General features: G+C 34.1%; 2 protein-coding genes across 3 annotated transcripts; both read left to right on the forward strand.

Annotated features, from left to right (window-relative positions):
• Positions 1–5,548: 5,548 nt before the first annotated feature.
• On the forward strand, positions 5,549–13,386 carry LOC104887286 (probable glycerol-3-phosphate acyltransferase 8). Its single transcript, XM_010671902.4, has 3 exons — positions 5,549–6,693; positions 11,488–12,050; positions 12,931–13,386. Exons 1-3 carry the CDS (start codon positions 6,076–6,078, stop codon positions 13,247–13,249), a joined length of 1,500 nt encoding a protein of 499 aa, XP_010670204.2. The 5' UTR covers positions 5,549–6,075; the 3' UTR covers positions 13,250–13,386.
• A 3,401-nt stretch (positions 13,387–16,787) lies between these two features.
• On the forward strand, positions 16,788–26,673 carry LOC104887276 (ascorbate transporter, chloroplastic). Of its 2 annotated transcripts, XM_010671892.4 has the most exons (11): positions 16,788–17,187; positions 18,632–19,251; positions 19,377–19,484; positions 19,745–19,900; positions 20,565–20,780; positions 23,516–23,725; positions 24,496–24,633; positions 24,791–24,892; positions 25,064–25,129; positions 25,947–26,031; positions 26,144–26,673. In XM_010671892.4, the coding sequence occupies exons 1-11, from the start codon at positions 17,133–17,135 to the stop codon at positions 26,239–26,241; spliced, it is 1,854 nt and encodes a 617-aa protein (XP_010670194.2). In that variant the 5' UTR covers positions 16,788–17,132; the 3' UTR covers positions 26,242–26,673. The 2 variants fall into 2 exon arrangements, with proteins under 2 accessions (XP_010670194.2, XP_048494243.1); XM_048638286.2 differs by lacking the exon at positions 18,632–19,251 and having other exon boundaries at positions 16,793–17,187.
• The last annotated feature ends 1,206 nt before the right edge of the window (positions 26,674–27,879 follow it).

A 27,879-nucleotide genomic window follows, 5' to 3' on the forward strand; every position in this document is an offset into this window, starting at 1 on the left:
ATGGGAGAAACTAAAGACTAGGATGAAAAAAAGGTTCCTTCCTTCTGATTTTACTCAAGATATGTTTCGAAAACTCCAAGTTTTGCAACAAAACTCTCTAAGTGTGGAGGAATATGTGTGGAATTTGAGAAAACAAACATGTTATGTGATGTAGATAAGAAAGCTGAGCATAAGATTGCTCGTTTCATTGCTGGATTGGATAAAAGAATAGCTAAGAAGGTGGATTTACAACCTTATTGGAGCTTTGAAGAGGTGGTACAAGTGGCTTTGAGGGCTGAAAAGTATGTCAAGGCTAAGAAAGCTCCAACCTTTAAACCTTTTGTGAAGCAAGGAGATAAACCTTATGGTGGCGCCAAGAAGGAAGAAGGTAATACATCTACTTCTAAGTTTGATAAGTTTAAAGGGGACAAAGGTAAGGCTTCTACACCCCTGGGAACAGATGAGAGGCGCATATGCTTCAAGTGTAAAGGTTATGGACACATCTTGAAAGATTGTCCAAATAATAGGGTGATGACTTTAAGGGACATCCAAGAGATAGAGGATGAGTATGCTAAGGGCAACTTTGAAGAAGAGGAGCCTAAGGAAGAAAAGGAGCATGAGGATGAGGCCACCTATGAAGCTGATTCAGAGGAAGAGTCAGTGTATGAGGGCCAATAATTGATAGTAAGGCGCATGCTCCACACTCAACCAGCCCCTTTGGAGCACACTCAAAGGGACAAGATTTTTGTCACTCGTGGCTTAGTGAAACAAAGGGTATGGGATTTAATAATTGATAATGGTAGTTGTGCTAAAATAATGTGTTCATTAATCATACATTCGGTTGTATCATGTGCATGATACACTCAAGACTAATTTTTACTCATTTGAAACTTTCATTTTTCGTACATTTTACTTATTTGGATTATTTTTAATGAGCAATAAAAAAAAAACAACTTTAGATTTACCATGCTTACCATGCTTACTGTACACTCGATCATATGGGTGCAAGATAAAATTTGTATAAGAAACTTGTCAAAAATCAATCCAACGCTAATTACATCCATCTCCCCCCAAGAAAACATATGGCTATGGGACTATGCCACTATGGGACTATGGGTGAAACTCAAATCTACTGGCCGGGTCAGCTTATGATATTAACTACTACTATTATTAAGGAGTAAGTTTAGATTTCAGATGAAGGCTTTATAAATCTCTGACACTTGCAATACTTCATATAAAAAGTGGCATGTTATGATGTTAATAATCATCTAACATTTCCTAGACATGCATGGCATATAAATATTTCTTAGACAAATATGTTTAACTAATGTATTATTCTGCAAGTCTAACCTTAGGGTCTATTTTTCATAACTTATTTTCACTATACAGTTCAGTTACAATCAGTTTAATTTATTTCCAATATGTTCAGTTGAGTTCAGTTCACTTCTCAGCTCAACTCAATTTTTAATTCATTACTTTTAGTTATAGTTTAATTCAGTTAAGTTGCAATCAATTCAGTTGTTTTATGCCAAATAAAACAAGTCCTAAATCATAACTCACAAGATCAAAATAAATTATGTATATAGTATCAAAGTTAAAAAAAAAATGTGTAATTTAAAAAGAAATGAAGGGAGTAATGTCGTGTCATGTAATCGTACAGTAGTTGCATTAGATACTCAGTGGTAGTTTTGTGGAATTTGGATACTCTATATTTCTTTTTTTTCTCTCAGAGCAACTACAATGACAAGCTACAACCACTTGTAGCTTTGTGTCCCACATTAGATTTCCAAACTACAACATTTTCAAGCTATAACCTCTCCCAATAAAAAACTATAAACAACGTGAAATAAAAAGTAAAAGTTAAAAGTGAAAAGTGAAAGTGGAGGTGTGGAGCTACTTAGCTTCCCAAAACAAGTTTCCTTTCACTCCAACAATGAAGCTAGTAGCTCCAACTCTTTGATATTAGCAATCTCGAATTTATCATTATTGTCCGTTGGGGGCTGCTCTTAGCTATTTCCAATCAAATTGTTACACTGAAATCAATAAAAAACAATTCCAAAAAATCACCTTATATTATTTCCCTTCATATAATCCTAAATTGATATAATTAAGAAACAGACCATTCACCTCAAAAAAAGTAAAATTAGACCATCCGTTTCTTAGTATAGTGTGGACTTTGGTAGTAGACTAGGGGTGTATCCTTAAGTCCTAACCTAGTTATAAACCCACCACCTACCCTCAATTAATTCTTACCAACAATCTACAGCATTTCTTGGTTTATCTCTCTTTCAATTTTCTCCATATGACAAACATTAAATTTAGCAGGCATATTAATTTCTAGTAGTACATGGACTAACTTCTGCTAGCTAGATGTCAAATTGAAGCAATAATCTATGACTTCATTTTTCTCCATCCAAATTTTCGGTCTTTAAGAAATTGGAGCAATTTATTCCTAGTAACTAAGGAGCCTATTATGTCAACATTATTATAGCAACCTATGTTAAGTAAGGAAAAACAACTTACCTCTTATCACCAAAATAAAATAAAAAGGAGCAACAACAACTTACTTCATGAACTTGGTATGCAATATATCAAAATTGAATGCACCACATTATCATCATGATTTTGGAGTATCTAGAAGTTATATATGTCTCAATCACATATTACAACAAAATTAAATTAATTATAACTTTGTAAAGACCTTACATGCATAACACTTATTTTTTATGAGTACTACATAATACTCTGATTTTTCTTAATTATGATCCTTTTTCTATAATTTTTTTGGTGGAAAGAGATGATCCTTTTCTATTTAATATATTTTTTTAATTAACTTAGCTTGTAAAAGAACTATATATATATATATATATATATATATATATTCTCATGCTCGATTCTTTTAAATTATATTTCCTCTTTATTTTTTAGTTGACCCATTTCTATAGGCACATGATTTGCGGACACACTCATTTGAACCTTAATATTTTTAATTATCAATAAGCAAAAATTACAAAAAAGTATGCATTGAGAAGAACCTAACAAGATTCGACATGATTATATCTCTCCTTAAATACAAATCACAATTTCTTGTCAAAGTCATATGTAAATAATGCTTAAGTCGAAATATGTTATCTGATAGAAAACAGAGGGAGTATATATGTTAATTATACATATCCAGTGTCTATATCGGGATTAATCAAAAGCCAACCAAAGATTGTTTCATTATCGCGTCTTTTTACAAAATATTGTGAATTACTCCTATATCTTATAAGAAGGTGGCATTTTTCAGTACCCTAGAATTATACTGTACACACATATGCTTATATATATAAATTAGGTTATGACTTTTTGGGTATAGAGTACTCTTGAATTCACTAGTAAGATAAGCGTTGAAGTTTCTGATCTTTTGCCTTTGCCTTCAAGTAGATGGATTAGTTGGACACTTGAACATTATACTATGTTTTTTATTGGGTGCGCTACGAATTTGTTGGTCTGATCAAACTACTTTTAGTAGTTTTATTTTCTTTTGTTTTTGTCTTTTTGAGTAATTTACTTAGGTTTAATCTCGTTTTTGAATGAACTTTTTCCCTGAACATGAAACCTTACAAGGGACCATATCATGATTCATGATGTTGATCTTCAACTATGTAGAATTGATTCAAAAGTAGCCATTATTTATTATTTTAAGTGTTGAATGTAGTGGTGCTTGAGCTTAAGAGGAATCTTAATAGCTGTATTCAGGGTATATTATCTAATTTCTACCTTATATGGTAGTAGTATTTTCACAAACTTCATAATATATAGCACCTTTAAAATATATGTATTGTACATTCTGACCTAAATATAGCCATATAGCTAGGTAAACTTCACGATGTTCAAGGCAACGTGTGCATAGAAGTCCTCATGTGCTTAAAGTGTAAGAACAGGCTCTCAGGCCTCAGCCCTTAGGTCTCAGTATGTGTTACTTGGAGCGTATGCACCCCAAGATATAGGATGATAATGAGGCTGGCCTGATCGATTAGGTTAAAGCTCGAGACAGACAAACCTTGGCTCGTGGTGGCTCGGCTCGAAAGCTCGTAAACAAACTCGATTATACTTTTATATAGAAACATAGAGAAACAATATATTTATATATATACATAAATATATTACCCTAGATATCACACAATAATAAGTTAATAGTTTCATTGTCTAAAACAAAACCTATAAATTTCAAATATTAAAAAAGGAAAAACATATAAAACATGTGAAGATTAGGGTGATAGAGAGTCAAGCCTGTTTGTGAACAGTTCGAGCTCGGCTCATTTAAATTTGGTCAAAGATTACTCGTTAAGCTTTTAGTTTGGCTCGAGCTCGAATAAACTTAAACGAATACAAGTCGACTAGCTGAGCAGACCATAGTTCGGGCTTAGCTCGATCGATAAGCAGCGATAGGACACATGTAACTCATTCTTTTGGACCAAATTATTGGAAAATGATCAATTCAGTTCTGTTTCTCTTACAGTTTTTATTCAAGTCAGTTCAGAAATATTAAGTTAAGTTTGATTCGAACAGATTCAATGAAGTTCAATTCAGACAAATTAAGTTTAGTTCAATCCAAAAGAACATAGCCTAAAAGTATGTGAATTATTGTGCTAAATGCTAATGTAAATATTGCATGGAAAAAAGAAGTTGAAAAATATAATTTCAAAATTGCGGATCATTATTAAGAGGGTGCTAATGAGTCAAAAATATCTGAGTTTTTTAAAAAAAGAATTTTCACTAAATGCAACTAAGTTCGACTCAAGAAAGTCGTAAATGGTAAATGAGCTCAAGATTTTTTTTTTTCCTTTTCTAGTTTATAGTACAAGATACTTCATAGGACTGTGCAACTAAACTGGTGAGAAAGTCAAAAGAACTAATAAAATAAAATATACTATAATTCGATAGGACTATGTTCGAAGGAGCTTAATTTTCAAATTCATGCTAAGTTTTAAGTTAGACAAAACTTAAAATCTTAAAATCAAAGATGCTCAACACTTGAAGAAGAGTTGGAGCATTTACTTATAAGCTGTTTAGCCTTGTACCAGCCTCTGAGCTGGTGCATGCAAACTAGTAGCCTAGCAGGGTTTGGTATTGTAACCAATTATCTTTCCTCATAAAAAAGGATGCTCAACACTTTGCACAAGTTTCACTACAACACTATAAGTGTTTCAAATTGAGCCGAACAACTCCAAGCTCGAACCCAATTCACCTTGATAAGCAAGTTTTTTTTAATCCATATGAGTCATGAAGCCAATACAAAGTACAAAAGAAAGGGAGGGAGATTTGAACCTATGAGTTATCATTCATAGCACCTCAATCTTAACCAATGAGTCAAGACATTTTTGATATTCAGCTTGATAAGTGATAGTGTAGAGGTGATCATTTTGGCCCGGCCCGGCCCGACCCGCTTTTGGGCCGGATTTTGGGCAGAATTTTTCGGCCCGCGAGCCGGGCCCGCCCGTATTTTTTTGGGCTTTGGGCAAGCCAAAAACGACTTTTTAGTCTATTTTTTGTTCCGGCCCGTTTTGGCCCGCAAAAGCCCACTATTTTAGCCCCGAAATAGCGAGTTTTGGACACAAACTTCGGCCCGAATTTAGGCCCGACCCGACCAATGGGTAATTTTTTTTGACCCCGGCCCGATCCGGCCCATGATCACCTCTATGTGATACCACCCCGAGTTATTATATTAGCAGCAAAAAAAAAAAAAGCAATATCTTGTAGGTTACCCAAAGATCATAAATACTCCCCTCTCACACGCTAATACACCAAATAGTAGTAGCAACTAGCAAGCAATAAAAACCATTTAATACACCTTCAACTTCCAACCCACACACCTATTTCTTTTTCTTTCTTCATTCATCTTTACCTCTTTTATTCACACTTTAGTTTCACAATAACACCACAAAAAAACATCACAACAATCTCTCTCTTTTCCTCTCCCAACCGTTGGCCAACCCTTACCCTCCCTCCCAAAAAGTCAATTCTCTTCCCTCCATATAAATCCCCCATATATACCACTTCCTCCAAAACACAAACTTCATCATATATAAAACCAAAAAAAACCCATAAAAAATGGGTAAGTTTCCTTGCATAACACAATGCAACCCAGAAAAAAAATCATACAAATCAGTAGCAGCAGATTTAGATGGAACCCTATTAATCTCATCATCATCTTTTCCATACTTCATGTTAGTAGCAGTTGAAGCAGGAAGTTTATTAAGAGGGTTTATCTTACTTTTATCACTTCCATTTATTATAATCTCTTATCTTTTCATCTCTGAATCTTTAGCCATAAAAACTATGATCTACATAACTTTTTCTGGTTTAAAAGTGCGCGAGATTGAGCTAGCTGCTCGTGCTGTGCTCCCTAGATTCTATGCAGCTGATGTGCGTGCGGAGAGTTGGGCTGTGTTTGATAAATGTGAAGGGAAGAAAGTTGTTGTTACGGCTAATCCAACAATAATGGTGGAAACATTTGTTAAGGAGTATTTAGGTGGTGATAAAGTGTTGGGGACTGAGATTGAAGTTAATCCTAAGACTAAGAAAGCTACTGGATTTGTTAAAGGAAGAGGTGTTTTGGTTTGGGAGAAGAAAAAAGAAGTTGTTTTGGAAGAGTTTGGAGAGAATGATTTGCCTGATGTTGGTCTTGGTGATAGGGAATCTGATCATGAGTTTATGTCTCTTTGTAAGGTATGTGCAATTACTTAGGTTACTTCCTCCGTCTCATAATATAAGTCAACTTGTTGCGACTAAATTTTGACGTTGGATTTATAATCATTAGTATATCTGATTAGGTACATTATACGTACTATTAAGTTTGATTTTTATTCCTAGCTATAGCTAACTGCTTCGTCTCTTTTTTACATGTTATATTATTTTTTAAAGATTAGTGTTTTAATATTTGACTTATGATTTAGAATCTTGTTAGATTTGTCAAATGTATTTTTATGATATAATAAAAAAAATAAATTAACAAAGATATACCCTGTATAAAACAAATTTTACATGATGATGTTTACTTTTTATGAACTTTGACCTCCAATAGTGAAATTAAAGTTTACTCATAAGTAGCTTTCTACAGTAGAATTTAAAACAACACAATTCACGTTAAATATCGTTTTATATACCCATAACTTTATTAAGAATCAAAGAAATACTTCGATTTTACAGCATTAGTCTTTTCGCTACTTGCTATGTGGGGTCACGTGCATTACATGCTTTCTTTGAGTTTCTTTTTTGTGTGTGTGTGTGTGTGTTTGAGTTGTGTTGTCATTAATTACAAGTTTACAACTTACAAGTTCATGTTTTTAATGCACAATGGACCATACATGATACATGTGAGCTGTGTTATGCTATTGTTATTGCCCTATTGAGTAGCAGTTGAACTTGAAGACTTCTGTTGCTGTACATTGAATGCATGTTAACACTCCATGCATGTATCATCAATCATACTCGCTCTGTTTGTTTTTACTAGTTACACTTTGCGTTTTAACACTATTCACAAAATTAATGTTTGATTATCATATATGATTAATGGATAAGGAAAAATATAGTCATATGATATCTTGTTTGATTCGTTTCGATAAATATTTCAGAATACAACTTTATAGATATATTAATGTTCAAAGACTTCAAACGTTTACATTGACAAATGTGAAAAGATAAAATGTAACTATTAAAAGAAACACGGGTAGTATCCAGATTGTCAAACAATATTATATACATATAATTAGTATAGCTTATAATAATAAAAATGGATTTTAAATGAATTTTAGTTTTAATTTATACACTTGTTAATTTTGACCATTATATTATTATATTAACATCTTATATGTTAAGATTGGATTTAAACTTGTGTACTAAAATATATGGTTAAACTAGATATAAATAACCTAAAAATTAATATGGAGCCTCTATTTAAACAAAAAACGGGAGCAATAATGGTGAGATAGAAACACTAGTCAAAGATTTATTATGAGAATAATTATAGCAAACCAATACGACAATACGAGTTGATACTATATCTTTACATCCAGATTGGGATATAAATGTCTTGAGCAGGGATATAAATGAGGCATGCATGCCAACCCAACTACTACCTACATCATTGGTCAATCATGTAATAATACATATTCTAATTAAATAAATTCATTCGGAAAACCTCATGATATTTATTAAATTTATTGAAAAAATGAAAGATATAATGCCCTCCATAAGCAATTCTACATATAAACATTAAATACATGTCTTAAAATGGAAATAATTTATGAATTCATGACAAAATTTCACATCATTTGAGATAATAAATGCTTGATTCAAATTTTTATTTCTATTTTAAGCTTCTTATATATGTATATCATTTTCCAAAACTTAATACTCCCTCCGTTTAATTATAAGGCATGTAAACCACTTGTACGCATATTAAGAATTTAATTAGTTTTCGTTAGATTTGCATAGGTAATAAGAATTGACATTAAATATTGTATTGATAATAGAAAATAACCTATAATCTTATCTTGATAGTATAAAGTTGCATTTAATTTTATATTGGTAATGTACAATGCCTTATATTTTGAAACAAAATTTTTTAACTAAAATATTTTTTGGGAGAATCCTATCACTCTCTCTATTCTTTTTAATTCCGTGAAAAAAAAAACACTATATTACAGGACGAATAAAATTGTAAACTCTCATGTATAGATCCTTGGAGTTTTAGAATCAAATGGTCAAAACACACAAGTCAAAGGTTAGAGAAACTTGAACCTAATCAATACTCTTATCTCGCTTAATAAGTCATGGAAATTGGATTTTGCTTGTACTTCTTCAATAAGCTAAGTTTGCTGGTAGGTGAGCTAATTGGAGGTTGATCATCAAACTAAGATTCTCCCCTGCATAATGTAAATGACGTGGAAGTGGACACAATTAAGTAAAGTAGTAAACACATGTATATTTTAAACGGTTATAATTATCTTCTCGAACTAACTATTTAACATAATTATAGGAAGGATTTTATATTTTAATTAATTAAATTATCTAATTGATAAGTCTTAACTTTTGCACTAGGTAAATAGGTTAGAAAAAGCGTTTTTAAAATTCAATATACTATTTGATTTCTTGTCCCGCTAAGAAGTTGTTTGGCTGGCCTATGTAGGAAATTACTTGCAGTTAATAGCTATAAAAAAATATTCACATACACAAATTATTCTGGGCAAGGATGCAAAAGAACAAAAAATAACTGTAATAACAAGGAACAAATTGCCCTCAAAAAAAAAAAAAAACAAGGAACAAATAAATGAAATGAGTGTGTGTGGAAGAAGTTTAATATAATATACCCTCAAAAAAAGAAGAAATATGACATGATTAATACATGAGATTGTCTATAGGTGGAGGTGGGTCGTGTTACTCATGTATGTGTTGAATTAGGATCAATATTTAGACTATTCTTAGAAATATAAAGTAATTATTCGTGCTTAGTACATTTGTAAAAACTTAAAAAAAAAATGTTCTTTTTCTTTCAATTTTTGCTTTCTAGAAACTAGTAACAAATTTTTTTAAAAAAAATAGGTTCAATATTTTGTTGTACATTTTCAAATGGAACATATGAAATATGAGTACAACGAATTTAAAGTTAATTCATTAGATAACATATATGATCATATGACGTGTAAAATCTTCTAGTCAAAAACTCAAAAATAACATTAGTACTAAAAGAAGTTTGGTTGTACAAGGAACTATTTTAACTAATGTTTATATAAAAAACCAAAAGTTAAACGTAAATCCATCAATTTAAGTATAATATACATGTTTTTTTGGCCTCCACTACGGACTCTATGGTAAGATGAAATGTCTTGTTGAATCGAAATGGCTCGGATGTTAATCCGGCCTAGGTTTGCAGGCAAATACTTTAAGAGTAGGGAGGAGTGTAAGGGAAAACACGCTTTAATTTCAAAGTGTCCGTAATAGGGTTCAAACTTTCAACCCAAAACTTGAGATCGGAAGATTCTTTCCTTGCCAGTTGTTACTAAGGGCCAAGCTTAGTTTTCAAAATATACATTTGTATAGAGCCTAGAGGTGCCTTGAACATGCAAGCTAAGTAGGTGAAAAAACAATAGAATATAACACTGATTTTCTTGGAATAAAATTGGTTCTCAACCTTCTTTTAAACCTTTTGCTTTCGAATAAAGAAAAAGAGGTGAAAAATGAAAAGGTGTTATATTCTATTGTTTTTTTATGCTTTTGGGATAAAATTTAAAAGCTCCAAGAATGATGATATTATCTTCTTATTTATTTTCCGCTAACCTAAAAAATGAAATTAGATAAAGGGGTACAAAATTAGTTGAGCTGAAAGGCCACCATATAAAATTTAAGTAGCCACAACCACAAAAACACAATATCTAGAGTACTACTTAACTGCTTTCCAACCAAATAACGCATTTGTAATCAGAGTTATCTTATCAGTTACTGATTTATCTCCATCCACATTTTAATTTGAATATCATAGTATTTACTTTCATCTCCAAATTTTTGTTCCCTTGAATTTATCTACAATATTTTCATGTAAGTACCATACATCAGACGATACCAGTATCTTCAAAATTTTGTGTAAGTGAAATTACTTCATAGGAAGTTATACCACAACTCTTGAAGTAATTTCACTTACACAAAATTTTGAATTAGACGGATATATAATAAATGGGTCACTTATAAAGAAGTGACCTCAAAATTACCCGACAATCGAGGGTAACTTTTAGCTCTTTATTAGGTTACTTTCTGTTCTATAAAACTGACCCAATTAAAATAAAATATTGTCTTTGTTTAAAAGTGACCCTTTCTAATCTATACTGAAACTAATTGCAACGTATATATTAAGGGAAAAAAATATATATCTCCATTTATCCTTGTTGTAAATCTCACTTCTATGCTCTTACTTAAGTATATTTATTAGCGTATATATTAAGGTACAAATATAATTTGTCTCACACGAAGACTGGCCTTCATTATATTAACTTTTCTTATAATTTATAGTCTTACCTTAAATGATAAGGTGATAACATATTTTAGGTACTAAAATGATCAGGTGACCTAAAACAACTAATTTTATCAAAATAATCTATCAATTTAAACAACTAATTTCGTCAAACAATTAAACTAATCAGTTCCCGCACCTTATCATTTCAGCTCTATCTTATTAGTTTCAGTTGATTTTCAATTAGTATTGTCAAACAAAACCTATATACTTCAACATATATCCTTAATGATTAACAATTATCCTTAATTATAATTTTATTTACTGATGCATGTAAAAGCCCATGATATTAAGCTTATACTGGTGAGACATGTATCATTGACCTACTTTTTTAATGACATGTATATGGTGAAAAATTCGTATATAATTTTAACTGGTTTTATCATTAATAAATAATAAGTACTTCATTTTGTTAATTTTAATTACAATGTATAATGTATTTGACATAATCTCTACAGGAAGGATACATGGTACACAAAGACAAATCCGCAAAACCAGTACCACAAGATCGACTAAAATCACGCATAATCTTCCATGATGGACGGCTAGTACAACGTCCGGACCCACTAAACGCATTAATAACCTATATATGGATGCCATTTGGCTTCATCCTAGCCATTTGTAGAGTTTACTTCAATCTTCCACTACCTGAGCGTATCGTAAGCTATACATACGCCCTCATGGGAATAAAACTCGTCATACGTGGTAACATTCCACCTGCACCTTCACCTGGGTCCCCTGGAAACTTATACGTGTGTAATCACAGAACTGCACTTGATCCTATTGAAATTGCAATTGCACTTAAAAGAAAACCTTCATGTGTTAGTTATAGTGTGTCCAAACTTTCAAGGTTGATATCTCCAATTCCTACGGTTGCTTTGACTAGAGATCGTGCTATTGATGCTAAAATGATTCGTAGTTTGCTTGAGAAGGGTGATTTGGTTGTTTGCCCTGAAGGGACTACTTGTCGTGAGCCTTACTTGCTTCGTTTTAGTGCTCTTTTTGCCGAATTGAGCGACAGGTAATTTATACTTCCTCCGTTTCTTTTAAATACGTGATACATGACACTTTGTTATATAGTGCTCTTTTTGCGGAAGTGAGCGACAAGTAATTTATCCTCCCTTCGTTTCTAGATACGTGATATATGACACTTTGTTGTATAGTTTGTTTTAGGAGTATAAGGTAAGAAGAGTGATAAATATATCTGTGTTTAAATTATTTCCTTTGTATTTTTTTTTATTGCAACATTAAAGGTTGAACCATTATTAAATCGAGGGTAAGAGAGAATTTTTTAGCTAAATTTAGTTATATTATAGATTAATGATGGCCTTGTTTGGTAAATAGGTTTGGGGCAAAAATAGGATTTGAGCTTATTAGAGGATTTGACTAGTCAATTCTCTAATTTAAGTGTTTCGTAAAAAGAGAATTCAATTAGCTTATTGAGTCTAAAAAGCTCTTTTTGAAAAAATTAGGGGAGAAATTTTTTGACATTAGAGGTTTGGGATTTAGTGGAGCAATTATATTTATGTCTTAAATTGTTAAGAATTACATTAATATATAACAAAACGTACAACAATATATTATACACACGTCCTTATTTAGTCATTTTACACAATAATGTAGTAAACAACTAGCAGCTATTCATCAAAAATCTTTATACAAACAGATAATACAATCAGCTAATTATCAAATTGGATAATTTAATTTCCAAGTAAGACGTCATAATATAAAATTGATGGTACAAGATTGTGTCCAATTTAAAAAATATATGGTGGATATAGGACTAGCTACATCACAATTCAATATTGTTGTTTGAATTTTGAAGAAAAGTTACTATAGTGATGTCTGAATTGATGCAAGTACTTTATATAGATTTCTGATATTTTGATTGTGTGTAACAGAATTGTTCCGGTGGCAATGAACTGTAAGCAAAACATGTTCTATGGGACAACAGTAAGAGGTGTAAAGTTTTGGGACCCATATTTCTTCTTCATGAACCCAAGACCAACGTACGAAATGACCTTCCTAGATAAGCTGCCGGCGGAGATGACGGTGCAAGAAGGAAAGACACCGATCGAGGTGGCGAATCATGTGCAGAAGATGTTGGCAGGGGTGCTAGGATTTGAGTGCACACAACTCACTAGGAAGGATAAGTACTTGTTGCTTGGTGGAAATGATGGCAAGGTTGAATCTATTCATGCTGCTAAGAAGTCTAGTTAATTACAATTAATTAATCATGGATTTGCTTAAAAGATTATAAATTATATTTAGTCTTGGTTTTTGGTTGATTGGTGAAATTGGAAAAATATTATCGGGAGTGCAAATTTAATGATTATTACTATTGATCGTTGTAGACTTGTAGCTGTGTTTTGAATGGGTTAATGTTTGAATTTTGTATTCTGATAAATTGTGATTATTGACGATAAGTGCCTGGTAAGAAGTACTATAAGACATTCACGCTTCACGAAAAGTTATTTTGACTACAAATTTCAAATTATAATATGACAAATAAAAATAATAACAAGTATATTATTTGAGGCTTGAAAATTATTATAACAACATTTTTTTTCTATCAACATGAAATAAGAGTAGTTAACCGTCAAAGTTCGACCTTGGACATCATGTGTATTATATCTTGAAATGGAGGGAGTGTCAACCTAACCCGTTTTACTAGATGGCTCATATCTGACCGAATGATCTTATATACTTAGGGGACGTTTTGTTCAAATAAAGGAATGAAAAGGAAATGGAATCAAGTAGAGAGAAGGAATGTTAACAATAATTGTTACTTTTATTGAATGTTTGGTTCAACAATGTAAAGGAATCACTTGTAAGGGAATGAAAATGATTTTGTTACCCCTCTAATTTGAAGGGTAACATTTTGGGAGTTTGGGTTACCATCAAGTAAGGGTAATGATTAAGCCACTAACCACATCAAACACGAAGTAATTGATTTAGATTATTGAATCCGTCTCCATATCCTAAAAAAGCTCAACCAAACAAGACATTAGGTAACGTTTGGTTCAAGGTATGGAATGGAAAGGGAATAGAAACAAATAGAGTAGAGTATTAGATGTTTGGTTCAATACATGAAATGGTTACAATTATCACCAAATAATGCATTTTGTTACTTGAGAGAGAGGAAAAGGTAATAAATTAAAGGAGTTTATTATCACCAAGTAACGATAATAAATTGACGAGCGATTGAATCAAACAAAAAAAGTAAATCAATAATTAATTTCGTTTCTTAAAACTTTAACCTGTATTTGTTATTTTCTTATCGAGGTTGAGTCTGAGTGCTTTTCGTGTTATAAAATGTCAATTCCATGTGGAATATGATTCAATATGTTTTACAAAATAGACAATGACTTAACCATTTTGGATCGGGCTGATTATTCATTATAGAATAGGACTATAGGAGTATACATTTTCGTCGGGTCAATTCTAATCTCATTATGCCAACAAAGAAAAGGGAATAAACATTTTAGGATTTGGGAACAAAAAATATGCACACTGTAAACAGTTTAAAGGTAGGTGAATGAAGATTGAAGTCCACCCAAAAATCTACGTGTCAATTTATTTAAACTCCACGAAGGACCCAAATAAACAAATGATACATATTGACTTATCGTTCGCTTTTTGCCTCTATTGACCTTTTCCTTGCTATCAATAAATTGCGGCTTTCTTATATTTCAGGACGTGAATTTCCCACAATACCCACCGCACCACCAGTATTTTAACCTAACGCTATTTGCAGTTCGTATTTACTAAAAATCGTCTATTCTTATTTATTTTTCTTATTTTGATTTCTTTCCCTCAATAAAATTCTAAATAACAAGAACAAATAAAATTAAGAATATTTTATATCTAATTAAGGTTATTTATTGTAATAAATAGGTATAAGTGAGATCGTTAGATAAAATATATATATATATATATATATATATATATATATATATATATATATATATATATATATATATATATATATATACAAAAACTTAAATAGTTATACAAATTTGTGAAGTTAACTACAAAAATAACACGCAAAGATTAGAAACAAGTAAAGTGATATGACCAAAGAGTAAAATGATATATAATTTCCAATATTTTATAGCTCTATCGAATTAAGTAATAGGTGATAAAAAAAACTTAATAGATCATGCTTTAACGATTTAAATTTCTTTTATAATTTCACATATAAGGCATGAAGAGTCATACAATATACTCCAAAAATTAGGTAATATCGGAGTGATGTTCGATTTTTCTAATCAATATATGATTGATTTAATAATGATCCCAACAAGACTTACACTAAAATTAGTTATCCTTATTACTAGTATAACATTATCACTTATTAAACCGACCGCTAAAGTCTTACCTTTATATTTTGTATTTTTTATTTATAGTCTAAAGAACTTAAATGAAACGAGTTAATAATAACTTATTATGCATTGAAAATCATATAATATAGTCAGTTTTCATTTGATGTAGTTAATTTACATTTGATATAATCAGTTTTATATGATATAATCACTTTTATACATGTATCTGACATAGTCAATTTTCGTATGATATAATCGGATTTTTTTTTAATATAGTTAAACTCGGTCGACCCGAGAGTCTTAGGCTATGTTTAGTTCACCTGAACTTATCTGATCTGAACTTATTTTTTCTGATCTGATCTGAACTAATCTGATTACAAGATCTTATCTTTTAGATTTTTCTCAATATATAAGAAAAAATATAGTCATGTGGGGTCTTGTTTGATTCGTCTCAATGAGTACTTTATTAATATTCAATTATTATAATTTTTACTAATATGTAATGAAAGATATATGATTTTTAAATATAAGCATGATCTGATCTGAATTTATTTTTTCTGATCTGATCTGAATTTATTTTTTCTGATCTGATCTGATCTGATTAAGGGTATTGTTAAACATCGCCCATAAATTACTTAAAATCGCCCAAAATATATTTTTATAGCCCAATTTACCCTTTCCTCTTTTCTACACTACCCACCACCCCCACCACCAACCTTCTGCCATTTCACCTTCTCTTTTCCCCACCACCCCACCACCACGTACCTGCCCACTATCACCGTCGCCGCACAATCAATCCTCCAAACTAAACAGAATTCTCTTTGAGTTCAATAGCAGAAAAGGATTCCTTTTGTTCGTGTAATTGGAGCTCTAATTGAGTTTCCAGAATTCTCTCCTCTTCGTTCGCCATTGTTGGAGCTTCGCGAAGCCGTGGTGCCACGACTACGTAGCCACCTTGCACACCGCAGCCAGCGATTTTTTTTTAAATTGTAGAACGTCCCGACAGGATGTTCAGCTCATGGGGCGATCGTCCGGCCAGGACGTTCAGCCCATGGGGCGATCGTCCGGCCAGGACGTTCTACAATTAAAAAAAAATTCGAGCAGTGTGCGAGGTGGTTGCGACGTCACGCTGGGTGAGGGTGGTGGTACATAAACAGTGAAGGAGAGACAGTGAAGGAGAGAGAGAGGGGTAATTTCAGTGGAGGAGTGAGGTGCGTGGGTGGTGGTGGTGGAAGGCAGGAGGTGGAGTGGATGGTGTTGATTTAAGAAAAAAATAAGGAAGGTTATAAATGTAATTTCATTATTTTTTTTGGGCGATTTTAAGTAATTGTTGGGCGACGTATAAAAGTTCAGCTGATTAAATATGAAATAAGCAAAAATAAGGTGAACTAAACATAGCCTTAATATTGTGTAATGAATATTGATGGGGGGCATTAATGGGAAATTAAGAGCTTCTATAGCTAAGGTGGAGTGAGCAGTGACGTGTCAATACGTGAACCCTCCTTCTTCCACATGCTAACCTCAACAGTTAACGAAAGCGGGAAAAATTCCTTGAGATATTCCGTCAAGTGTCAACCTTCTTTCTCTGCTTATCATCTCCAAGTGTTCGTTCACTTAGGAGAGAGATAGAGAGAAAGATAGAGAGAAGAAAATAAATAGCTGAAATTGCAGAACTAATTTTTACTTCTGCAATTTAAAGATAAACCAGCAAATTTTTGAGATGATTTAACGATTCTCAAGTTTAATTCATTCTGCAAATTCAAGTTGCTGCTATAACAATGGCAATTGGTGGTGTTATTTCTAATCGAAGCTTTGGTTCTTTTCTCTCTCCTGGTAATTTTGCGAATTCTATGGTTTGAATTTGTTTCTTTTTAATGTAATTTCAGGTATTTTAATTTTGTTGACGATGATTCGAATGTCTACTGATTTGAGTTTTTCTGGAAATTGAATTGTTCTTCTATGTTGTAATTTGGTTCACACTAACCTAATTTAGTAGGAAATGTAGTGATTTGTTCTTCTATCTTTGTGTGGATAATTTCGTTGATACTGATATTGAGAATTGTCTGAATTGAGATTAATAATTTCAGATAATTCTGGTGGTAAAATACTAATTTGATTATTTTATTGTTAAATTTCATTTATAAAGTTAAATTTGTTACAACAATCGACATGCAACTTTACCTTTACCAAGGGCGGGTTTTACGAGGTCCAGATATGTTTGTATATGCAACTTTGCTGTGACCTGCATTAGTACTTTTAGGCTGGCTGACATTCGAAAATACTCTCTCCGGTCTCTATTAGTTTACTCATTTCTTTTGCACAAAGTTCACAAAGTTTTAGGAGAAACAATGAACATAGAAGGAATGAGAAACTATTATTTTATGTTAAAGTTGAATGTATGTGTGATAGAAAGTTAGTGGTCTCATCCCAAAAATAGAAACAAAAGAAATAAGTAAACTAATAAGAGACATCCCGAAAAGTAATATGGGTAAACTAATAAAGACCGGAGGTAGTATTGATTAAGGATTGATTTTTTGTATGAAGAACACTTGTACTCATCGGAACTTATTAGAACATATAAGAATTTATCTAAACTTATATTAGGTCTGAATTGAGCTTGGATAGAGTTTATTGGAATATATCTGTAACTTATTTGAACTTATTTTACGTTAGAATTTATCATTTTGAGGGGAAAACAACAAATTATAGCCTAAGATACTATTCTCAGTCGAGACTTTTGTGCGGGGGTTCTTGATGGATGCATGTTGGGTTGTTGTTGTTGATTATGGTTCATTTGTCTCGGATTGCCGATTTGGCAACCTTAAAGGTCACAACTCACAAGTTAAAGAAGTTGGGATCGCTCAATGATTTGTTAGGACTTCAGAGTAAGGTTGCATAGATTTGAAGTTCTACTGACCTTTTTTTTAATGAGTTTCATGCTGGTTTCTGTAATGTTTCCATGGTGAGTGGATCACTTTGTTTTGTAACATCTAAGTTGTGTTTGAGGAGGGCGGACTTATCAAAATGACGATTTTGTATGACCAAAAACTTGTTTTATGAAGCTGCATTGCTGTCTATGATTGATGCAGCATTTAGTACTTCTATCTTAAGTCGCCAAATCCTCAGTGCTTTTCACCTGGTTATATGGTATAAATATTGGAGCATTGGCTCTGACAAAAAGCGGTTTAACTTGTTATGGCGATGGGCTACTAGATATTTTGATAGGAGCAAAGTGATGAACAAATCCTTTACAGCACCTATTTCCTCTATTGTACAGGTATAGTAAGCCAGAAAAGATCTGATGTAGCACGTCTCAAAAAAGAGGATTTTGGACTCTCTTTCGGGCTATTCGGGAAGGAGCAAGTGCTGAACAGAATATCCCACCACGTGACTAAGAACTGTCTAACTTCGAAATGCTCACATTGCGCGCTTGTATGCATTATAAATTCGTCAGAATCGAGAAATTCCAAGCAAGCCAAGGCAACTTATGATAATAATAAATGGTATCCACATTTCCAACATAAACATGAGCTCTTCTGTGCTCCAAGTTCTGTCAAAAGGATTCGAGTATCTAGATGCCGCATCTCTCCTGTATCCTGTTATAGAGGAGACACTGTGGTGCCATCTGGAGCAGTAGATAAGTTTTTTGTTGTTAACAACAAATTGCCTAAAATTAATCATGTTAGGGATCACGGGGTCCGTGCTTACTATAAATCTGAGGATATCGACATAACGGAATCGACCTTTGAGTCACTGGGGACACCTGAGGGAGCAGGTGAAGTTGTTCTCCCTGACAAAAGTACACAGAAAGCAGCTTCTTGGTTGGATCAGCTACCTAAGCGTTGGGTAGTTGTGCTGCTTTGTTTTGTAGCATTTCTGTTATGCAACATGGATCGTGTGAGTTGCTCTCCTTTTCTTTCTTCTGTAGCTAATTACTTGGATAGTTCCTGTAGAACCCTGTGTATGCAACAAGTGATGTGGTATTAGTCAAGCGACATCCTAATTAAAAAGTGTGTTTGCAGGTAAATATGAGTATCGCCATACTTCCGATGTCCAAGGAGTACAACTGGAATAGTACGACTGTTGGTCTAATTCAGTCGTCCTTCTTTTGGGGCTATCTTCTTACTCAGGTTTAGCTCTAATGCTCAACAAGTCGAACTTCTTAGCAGAGTTCTTTTCATCACTTAATTTGCACACATATTTTTTGTATGTAGAATTAACACGAAAATTATGGGAAATTTTCTGTTTAGCGTGTCTAAGTATTACTGAAGCATACACAATTATATTCATAGATAGATATAGCAATCTTATTTGACTACCTAAAGTATTTTCTCGCGCATGGTATCCGCTTCTGAGTTCTGACATATTCTTTGTGTTTCCTGACATACAGATTGTTGGAGGTATATGGGCGGATAAGGTTGGTGGGAAACTTGTCTTAGGTTTTGGAGTGATTTGGTGGTCAATAGCCACAGTGTTGACTCCTATTGCTGCAAGGATAAGCCTGCCTTGCTTACTTGTCATGCGCGCGTTTATGGGGATTGGTGAGGTTGGTGTAGCTCTTACAAAGCTTTGTGCAATAAATACAATTATGCATTCACATTTTGATTCAGATAATGCTAATTTCTTCTGTGACAAGCATGCTACATTGCAAGTTGTTAGCATTGGGCCTATAGCAATGGCACGGTTATGCAGGCAATGCATGCGCTATATTTCAATCTGCATAAGTAGTTCTATTGGGTACTTGTTCAGATTTTGTTTAGGGCACTCGGTTGTGTTGCTGTCGTTAATCTAATACAAGTTGATGACCTGATCTCTATAATTGTCACAAATGAATGCAACACACTGCCTGTTGCCCTGCTGTCATTCACAGTCACACAGGTTTTGAACAACTTCAGAGTTCAGACCTACATACTCGCGTTTCCTAGTCCTTGCTAGGTTTAAAATGTAGCCATCTTGACAGCTCAAAATGTCTTTTTTCGTCAAAGTTGATGTAGATAGAATCACTGATTTCTTCTCTGAACATTTCCGCAATAAAGAACTCTAAGAAACCATCAACAAAGTCCAAACCAATCATAATGCTAAAAGCAATGGAGGAAATACGTATCTGCCGCTTCCGCACGTTCTTTTTATCATATTATCTCCTATCTAAATGCACTTCCTGCCTCGTATTACTTTATCTCTGTCCCTCAAATAACTGTTTCATGTTTCAGGGTGTTGCTATGCCTGCTATGAATAATATGATCTCAAAGTGGATTCCTGTATCTGAGCGAAGTAGAGCACTATCCTTTGTCTACAGTGGCATGTATCTCGGCTCTGTGACAGGATTGGCCTTTTCCCCTTTTTTAATCCACAAGTTTGGCTGGCCTTCAGTATTCTATTCTTTTGGCTCTCTTGGAAGCATCTGGTTTGCGTTGTGGATAGCTAAAGTAAGCGCACTCTTCTCTTAATCACATTTACATTGGACTCTTTAACTTCCAGCTGCCTGATTTTTTTTTTTTTTTGTCAATAAGCACAAGGCAAACTGTTTTCATGCTGTGTCACTGCTAATACCACTGTCTTTGCCGTCTGGCTATGCATTGTAAATGTGTAACTATGCATTATATCAGATGCTCATGGTACTAACCTTTAGAACATGATTGAGATTGTAATTTTATCAATCCGATTTATCAATGTTCTGCCTTAATTTTTCTGATGGGAAAATCTAATTCGGTCTTTCAGAACATATTTTAGTAGAATTGCTATCAGTCCCCTCTTTCCTTCAAGGGCTGACTTCATTGTATGTCGTTATGATAGATACCAAATAGGTGAGATAAATTTCAGTTCTGTAGTCGGTCAAATATCTTTTTAAATCATTACCAATCCCATTTTACCTTGGTAGCTAGTATTTGTTGTGTATCACTAGAACATCTATTGAACAGATGAGATGAATTGTTTCCCCTTGGTTGTGAATGACAAAGTTGTAAAAAGAAAAAACTCTAGAAGGCCTTTTAAGCATGTATAGGGGTCTCAATACCCAAGAGTCATAACAAAGCATCCTAGGTCATAGGAGACCATTTGAAATAATATCCATTCCCCAAAACGAGCATATGGTGGCCTTTGGAGATATTTCGAGGTTGATCTGCAAATATAAAACAATAGGCATTTTAAGTTACAGTAAAGGGCCTCGAGCATCCGGGACTCATCCCATGTAGGGATGGCAATTGGGTTGGTGCAGGAGATGGTCCCTCCACACCCGCACCCGCATAAAATTCCCATCGTCATCCCCGCTCCGCCATCCATTGCGGGCGGATATTTCCACACTCATCCCCGCAGCGGTTACGTATTTAAACTCATCCCCTCCCCACCACTCGCATGGGTACCCATGGCCCGCTTCATACCTGGGGCGTACCCTCTTCATACCCGCAACTATCCTCCCAATTGTCAAACAATCTATCAGTACTACTTCATAGCATAATATAGAAAAAAATTAAAATTGATAAGTCACCACAATTAGACAGATTTTAGTCTTGAGTCTTCAACTCATGTTATGGGTGATGGTTACATTTTCGCAAAATAAGATTATTAATAATATAAATATATAGCATGTATTTTTATAATAAATTTTCTAATATATAATATGTTTTTTAATAGATAGAAGGGTATGAGATGGAGGAGAAGCTGGGCGAGTTGGGATACGTGATGTATTTATTCTTCAAGAATCAAATACTTGTGCGGAAGCTAATCAATAACACTTAATCAAAGTAACCAAGTAACCAGGATAGAACTTAGATTATTCAATGATAAAGGCTAAGCCACCACAAGGAATAATACTAAGGGTTTTGAATGCATAAAGGCTAAGCCACCAACACTCAAGAGGATTTGTAAACACTCAAGGTTTAAACAAACTCACGAAAATTCTTATTAACATCTGTAGGAAATTCGAACTACATGCCTTGGTATTTATACTACTTGACAAAAACATAAACCTAGTAGAATTAGGACAAGTCCCTAATTCCTAGACTCCTTAGACTCTTTGAATCATGTAAAATCCATCGTTTTAAGAACGTAGGCAAAACCATGATTCCTAATTCAACTCTAACTAGGAAAACAATTAAATGATTCCTACTTCAACTCTAACTAGGAAAACAATTAAAGATATGAATCCTAATAGAATTAGGATCCTCATAGACATGTCCATTTCACACGCCTATTCACTACCTAGGTTAGTTAGCAAACATGCTACCACCTTAGTAGTCATTCCCATGAAGAGTCCTCCATGTACATCAATTGAGCCAAGGTTTAAGGAGATACTCTTGTATGCAAGTGCTAGAAATGCTCCTGTATCAATACGGGTATAAAGGCTATAATTTACACTTTTGGACATTTATGAGGCTTGGGCAACAGACCTCACGGGATGCATCTTGGGCTCATGTGATTCTCTGGAGCATAGATAGCCTTCGCAACTGTTTTAGGGTTGAACTAAAAATATACAATCACCGTAGACTCATCCGGAGGCCTTTAAAAAGGTCACAGATAGATAACATCGTTGGATCCGGAGAAGTCTAGATTTAGCTCCAAAATAGCCAAATCTGTGAAAATATCGTCCGTCATAAAAATCTAAAGGCTATAGTTCACGCTAACGGACATGTCTGGGGCCTAACTAACAGACTTCATGAGATTCATCCTGGGGTCATGGGAGCTGTTTGTTTGAGTATCACTGGTATATCTACTGTCACATCATATAAATTCTAACCCTTTGGTGGTGATGTTTGTTTGTGTATCATTAGGATATCTAGTGAACAAATGAAATGAATTTCACTGCTAGATTTGATAATCTTCCCCTTTTTTGGGGGTTGTCGGAGGCATGCAACTAACCAGTATAAGATCTGAAGTTAGTGCTCAAGGAAAAAAAAAGGGTTTATCTTGAAAGGCAGATCCTTTAGTCTGATTGGATGTTGTAGATACATAGATGACACTGGATGTTGTAGATACATAACATTTTCTCAATCTGATTGCCTGATCCTTTAGTCTTCTAAATACTGATCTCACTGATCTCCCTTTTTCATTCTTTAGTCATATGTTTGTTTCATGTGTCACTATGAATGATAATTATCAAGCAAGTGTGGTGAGTTCACTTCAAAATTCAGTTGGAAACTTCATGTTTGTCTTTGACTATTCTCAGGCACATAGCTCACCGACAGAAGATCCAGAAATTAGCGCTCAGGAGAAAAGATTCATCTTGGAAGGCAGCATATCCAAGGAACCTGTTACTGTCATTCCCTGGAAACTGATTTTATCAAAAGCTCCAGTCTGGGCTCTCATTGTATCCCATTTTTGCCACAACTGGGGTACCTTCATTCTCCTGACATGGATGCCAACGTATTACAATCAGGTATCTCAGAACTAGAGTCTGCCATGATGCTCCCTTCGTCCTAATTCAATCTTCCACTACTGTTTTGTATGTCCCTAAATTATCTTCCACTCACCTTTTATGTAAAGAAATGTCCAACCCCCATGTGCAGACTGCAGTGGATCACATTCTTTCACTACCTTTTATTTCTATCCATCATATAAACCTTTTTTCTGTCAAAATTCCTACACTTTCTCTTACTACTTTCTCTCTCTGATTTTCAATTTCTTATTCATATTTAACCACCATTTTACCCTGGTGCGTACTATTTTCTTTTTAAATATGTGTGCTCAAGCAGAAATCAATTATAAGTTGCACGAAATTATCAAAAATATGGCAGTATGCAGTTGTAGACTTGTTGTAGTTCTCAGAGGCCAGAAGAACTCCTCTTATAAATGACGCTAGTAATGGTGCCTCTTCTTTGAAAATTTTTGCAAATTGATAGTCCTCACCACAGGATGATGCTCATATCTATGTCCTGTCAAATTTGCGTGTATAGCGGAGTTAGAAATGGAATTCTGAATTCCTGCTTCTTGTTTATCAGGGCATTGATTCTGCTGTATGCCTATATCTTTATGGTTCGAGTTTCTTTTCTCTATGACTATATTATTCAAGCGACTCTTTCATGTGACTGTTCTTAGGATTTAGGACTCTGAATACTTAATCTAATAACTTCTATCAGTTCGCTTAATTTGACAGTATAGTAACATGTTCATGGGCTTTCCTACTCTAACTTGAGCTGCTTATATCAGGTGTTGAAGTTCAACCTTATGGAATCTGGGCTTTTTTGTGTACTTCCATGGTTGACTATGGCTGTGTTTGCAAATATAGGAGGCTGGATTGCAGATACACTCATCACCAAAGGCCTCTCTGTTACCTCAGTCCGTAAGGTAAGCATAGCACAAATCTGATCACTACCATATTCACATATGCTTTGAGTCATTAGTTATAGTTGGACTGCTGGGGTTGTAGAACCTGAAACATAGATTATAAACTTTTTGCATCATTTTAGATTGGCTTGTTTAAGGCTCTAGCATCTCTTTGCAGATCATGCAAACAATTGGATTCATGGGCCCAGCTCTCTCTCTTTCACTACTAAGTCGAGTTAGAACTCCTGCTTTAGCTGTACTCTGCATGGCATGCAGTCAGGTATACTCTTTTATTCTCATTTTCTTATGCTATTGAATTTTGTGTAGTTTAATATGCCTTTATTCATATTGATTGTGCAATTATGTGAATAGCTTGTGTGATGCTTGGCATTACTCTTGTTCTATGTATAGTATCTTAGACTGATAATAGGATTGCACTTTATGATGACAGGGATCAGATGCGTTCTCACAATCTGGATTGTATTCCAACCACCAAGACATCGGGCCTCGATATTCTGTGAGTTATTATTGACTATATGTATGATATTGACGACAAGAGGCGCTGTTCTTTAATTTATTTTTTAAAAGGTTCCCCAAGGGCCTGTTGGAAGTTTGGAACTCATGGGTCCATCCTTATTAAGATGTGAGATGTTTGGTCCAGTGCCACCAATTACCCACAAACCTTGAGGTATATGCTTTGTTTCAAGGGGATTTGTGGACAGAGTTTGGATCTTGCTACAGTCTTAAGGAATTGTCGGAGACTCGAGCTGGCCCCAGTGAACCTCCTTTTCAATTCTGGGAAATATTAGAGTTGACTCCCTTTCTCGGAGTGCACTAAGTAGCTATTAAGTTTTATACATTGACTTTGGCATGACAATTAGCAATGGCTTCTTGAGCCACCTTCGGAGAAAGTGAAGTGTTATATATGCCACCCTTGCTCAGGGGTGCTTCCTAGTTGAAAGGCTTTTGAGTAAGTGATGCAAGTCACCTCCTAGTGGCTTGGATCCCTAGTTCCTCTTGTCAATATTATTCACCCATAGGGTATATAATCTATTCAACTATTTTGTCTAACTTATGGAACTTATCATAATTTTTCTGAAATAAGTGAAATTAAGTTAAACAAGACACTACCTTAGTCTATTAAAAGTTCATACGATGTAAGGTTGTCTGGGCCTCTAGGGTAAATTTAGTAAGGGCGTTCTTACTATCTTTCTCTTAGTGCCTCCTGGACTTTGCTTGATCATTTATCTCCTCTTATTTTTCTTTGCCAAGTTCTACCCTCAGGAATCATGAACCATTTTCTTTCTTTTAAAATCCCTACATCAAATTTGCAGGGCGTATTGTTGGGGTTGTCCAATACAGCCGGTGTTCTTGCTGGAGTCCTCGGAACAGCTGCCACTGGATTCATTCTACAACGAGGTATATAAATGCATCTGTTATCCTTATCTAAGCTTCTGTTACCTGGTTTCTCATTCTCCCTGGAGCTATTATCTATACTTGACTCTGACCTAATCCACATATCTATTTATAGGCTCCTGGGATGATGTGTTTAAGGTGTCAATAGCATTATACCTTATTGGCACTCTAGTATGGAACCTTTTCGCAACTGGAGAGAAAATTCTGGACTGAAAGGGCTATAGAGAGATACCTTTGCTAAACCTACAATATTCCACGATACTTATATCTGCAAGTGATGGAACGGTTTATCACGCATAAATGGGAAAAATATTGTGAACGCGGAGGGAGGTGAAGATTGATTTGGAGACATTAGATACCTCTGACCCTCCTTAAGACTGGAGCAAGAGTTGGCATGGATTACTATGATCTCTTAATTGTTATATATCAACCTTTTTGGTCTAAGAAAATTTTGAGGAAGATGTTGCCTCGTGGAAGTTTGATAAAAGTTGCTTATTGTAGTGCTTCTCTTTCGTCTACTGGTATAAGGTCCCATATTAGGAGAGAGGAGAAATATGTTAAGACGAGTAACATGTAATTTTTTTAGAGAAACAACCTGACATAAACATGATGTTGATAAAATGTAGTAGTTCCTTTTCTTTTGCATGAGTTTCCTTCATCTTTTTCTTGTCCGGTTTGTTAATGATGTTTATTATCATCGTTGTCTCAAAGCTCAAAATACTATGAAGAGACTAAAAATAGGCTCAAACACTGACAAGGGAATTGAGGAGAACTAATTTCCTTTCCCTATCCTGAATAGGCTGAACGGCTGAACCAAACGGCGTTTAGACAAGGGTAAATTTGTACCCTTGCATGCACACTGTTATGTACAAGGTTCTAACACTATAAAGAGATACAAATATAATAGGTGTTCATTTGGTTGACATAATAGAATGAAAAACACGGGAAGCGAACGTTTTTAGGATGCGGAGAAATGTTGTGTTGTTTGATTGGCAAAAATACAGGAAAACACAAGCTTTAACTCCTAGGAACTTTTACTTAAAAATGGAGAAAGTAGTTTACCAGGGGCGAAACCAGGCTTGGTTGTGAAGGGGGCCAATTTAACAGAGAATTTTAAACATGGTTGTTGAGGGGGATCAATTTACCTATAAAACAAGATATAACCGTTGATTACTATTGATTTTCTTCAAAGCTATGTTGGGGCCTAACATAGCTTCGCCCTTGGTTTACCTCATTGACTTATTCCTATTAGCCATTAGGTAACTGGATGTTCTACACTTCTACCTTTTGCAATCAACCAGATAAAGATGTCAATTTCCTTTCAATCGCAATAGGAAGTGTAACTTTCTACATTTAACCAAAGGACCATAAGTGAACGACACCGCAAAACAGAATACAGAGAACAATTCTGTTTCCTTCTCCTGAATATCCTGAATCGACCCCTGTGAAAAAGGCAGATCATATCCCTTGGATGCACAATTCGATCCATACTCAAATTCATTGTTGTCTCATAGTTTTGAGAAACATAGTTGCATTCTTTAATGTTGCAGGGAAACTTAGATGACAGGAAAAAGCGTTACCAGAATTATATCATTTCATCACTTGCACTATATTTAGGTCATGACAAATTATACAGTAATAATCTCCTTTTTTCCTGTCACATCTTCCCCTGATTATAAATGATTTAAGTGAAACTCAAAATTTCTAATTGTTGTAATTTATAACATACTAAAACACTATATTTCTTAAACTTGTTTCAAAACCCTCTATTTTTTCCCAAATTTCTTCCTACAATCCCGGGTTGGTTGGAATGGGAATTAAATTCCCATAGGAATTTACAATTTGTGAGAA

This window comes from Beta vulgaris, chromosome 1 (genome assembly GCF_026745355.1).
Source record: "Beta vulgaris subsp. vulgaris cultivar EL10 chromosome 1, EL10.2, whole genome shotgun sequence".
Taxonomy (NCBI): domain Eukaryota; kingdom Viridiplantae; phylum Streptophyta; class Magnoliopsida; order Caryophyllales; family Amaranthaceae; genus Beta; species Beta vulgaris.

What these genes read in the sequence shown, in the direction of transcription:
- LOC104887286 (XM_010671902.4), top strand. Translation starts at nt 6,076, where the DNA reads ATGGGTAAGTTTCCTTGCATAACACAATGCAACCCAGAAAAAAAATCA. An exon ending in AGTTTATGTCTCTTTGTAAG is followed by an intron (nt 6,694 to 11,487) that starts GTATGTGCAATT and finishes TAATCTCTACAG; the next exon opens with GAAGGATACATGGTACACAA. An exon ending in TTTGCCGAATTGAGCGACAG is followed by an intron (nt 12,051 to 12,930) that starts GTAATTTATACT and finishes TGTGTGTAACAG; the next exon opens with AATTGTTCCGGTGGCAATGA.
- LOC104887276 (XM_010671892.4), top strand. Translation starts at nt 17,133, where the DNA reads ATGGCAATTGGTGGTGTTATTTCTAATCGAAGCTTTGGTTCTTTTCTC. An exon ending in GGGGCTATCTTCTTACTCAG is followed by an intron (nt 19,485 to 19,744) that starts GTTTAGCTCTAA and finishes CCTGACATACAG; the next exon opens with ATTGTTGGAGGTATATGGGC. An exon ending in CTGTTACCTCAGTCCGTAAG is followed by an intron (nt 24,634 to 24,790) that starts GTAAGCATAGCA and finishes ATCTCTTTGCAG; the next exon opens with ATCATGCAAACAATTGGATT.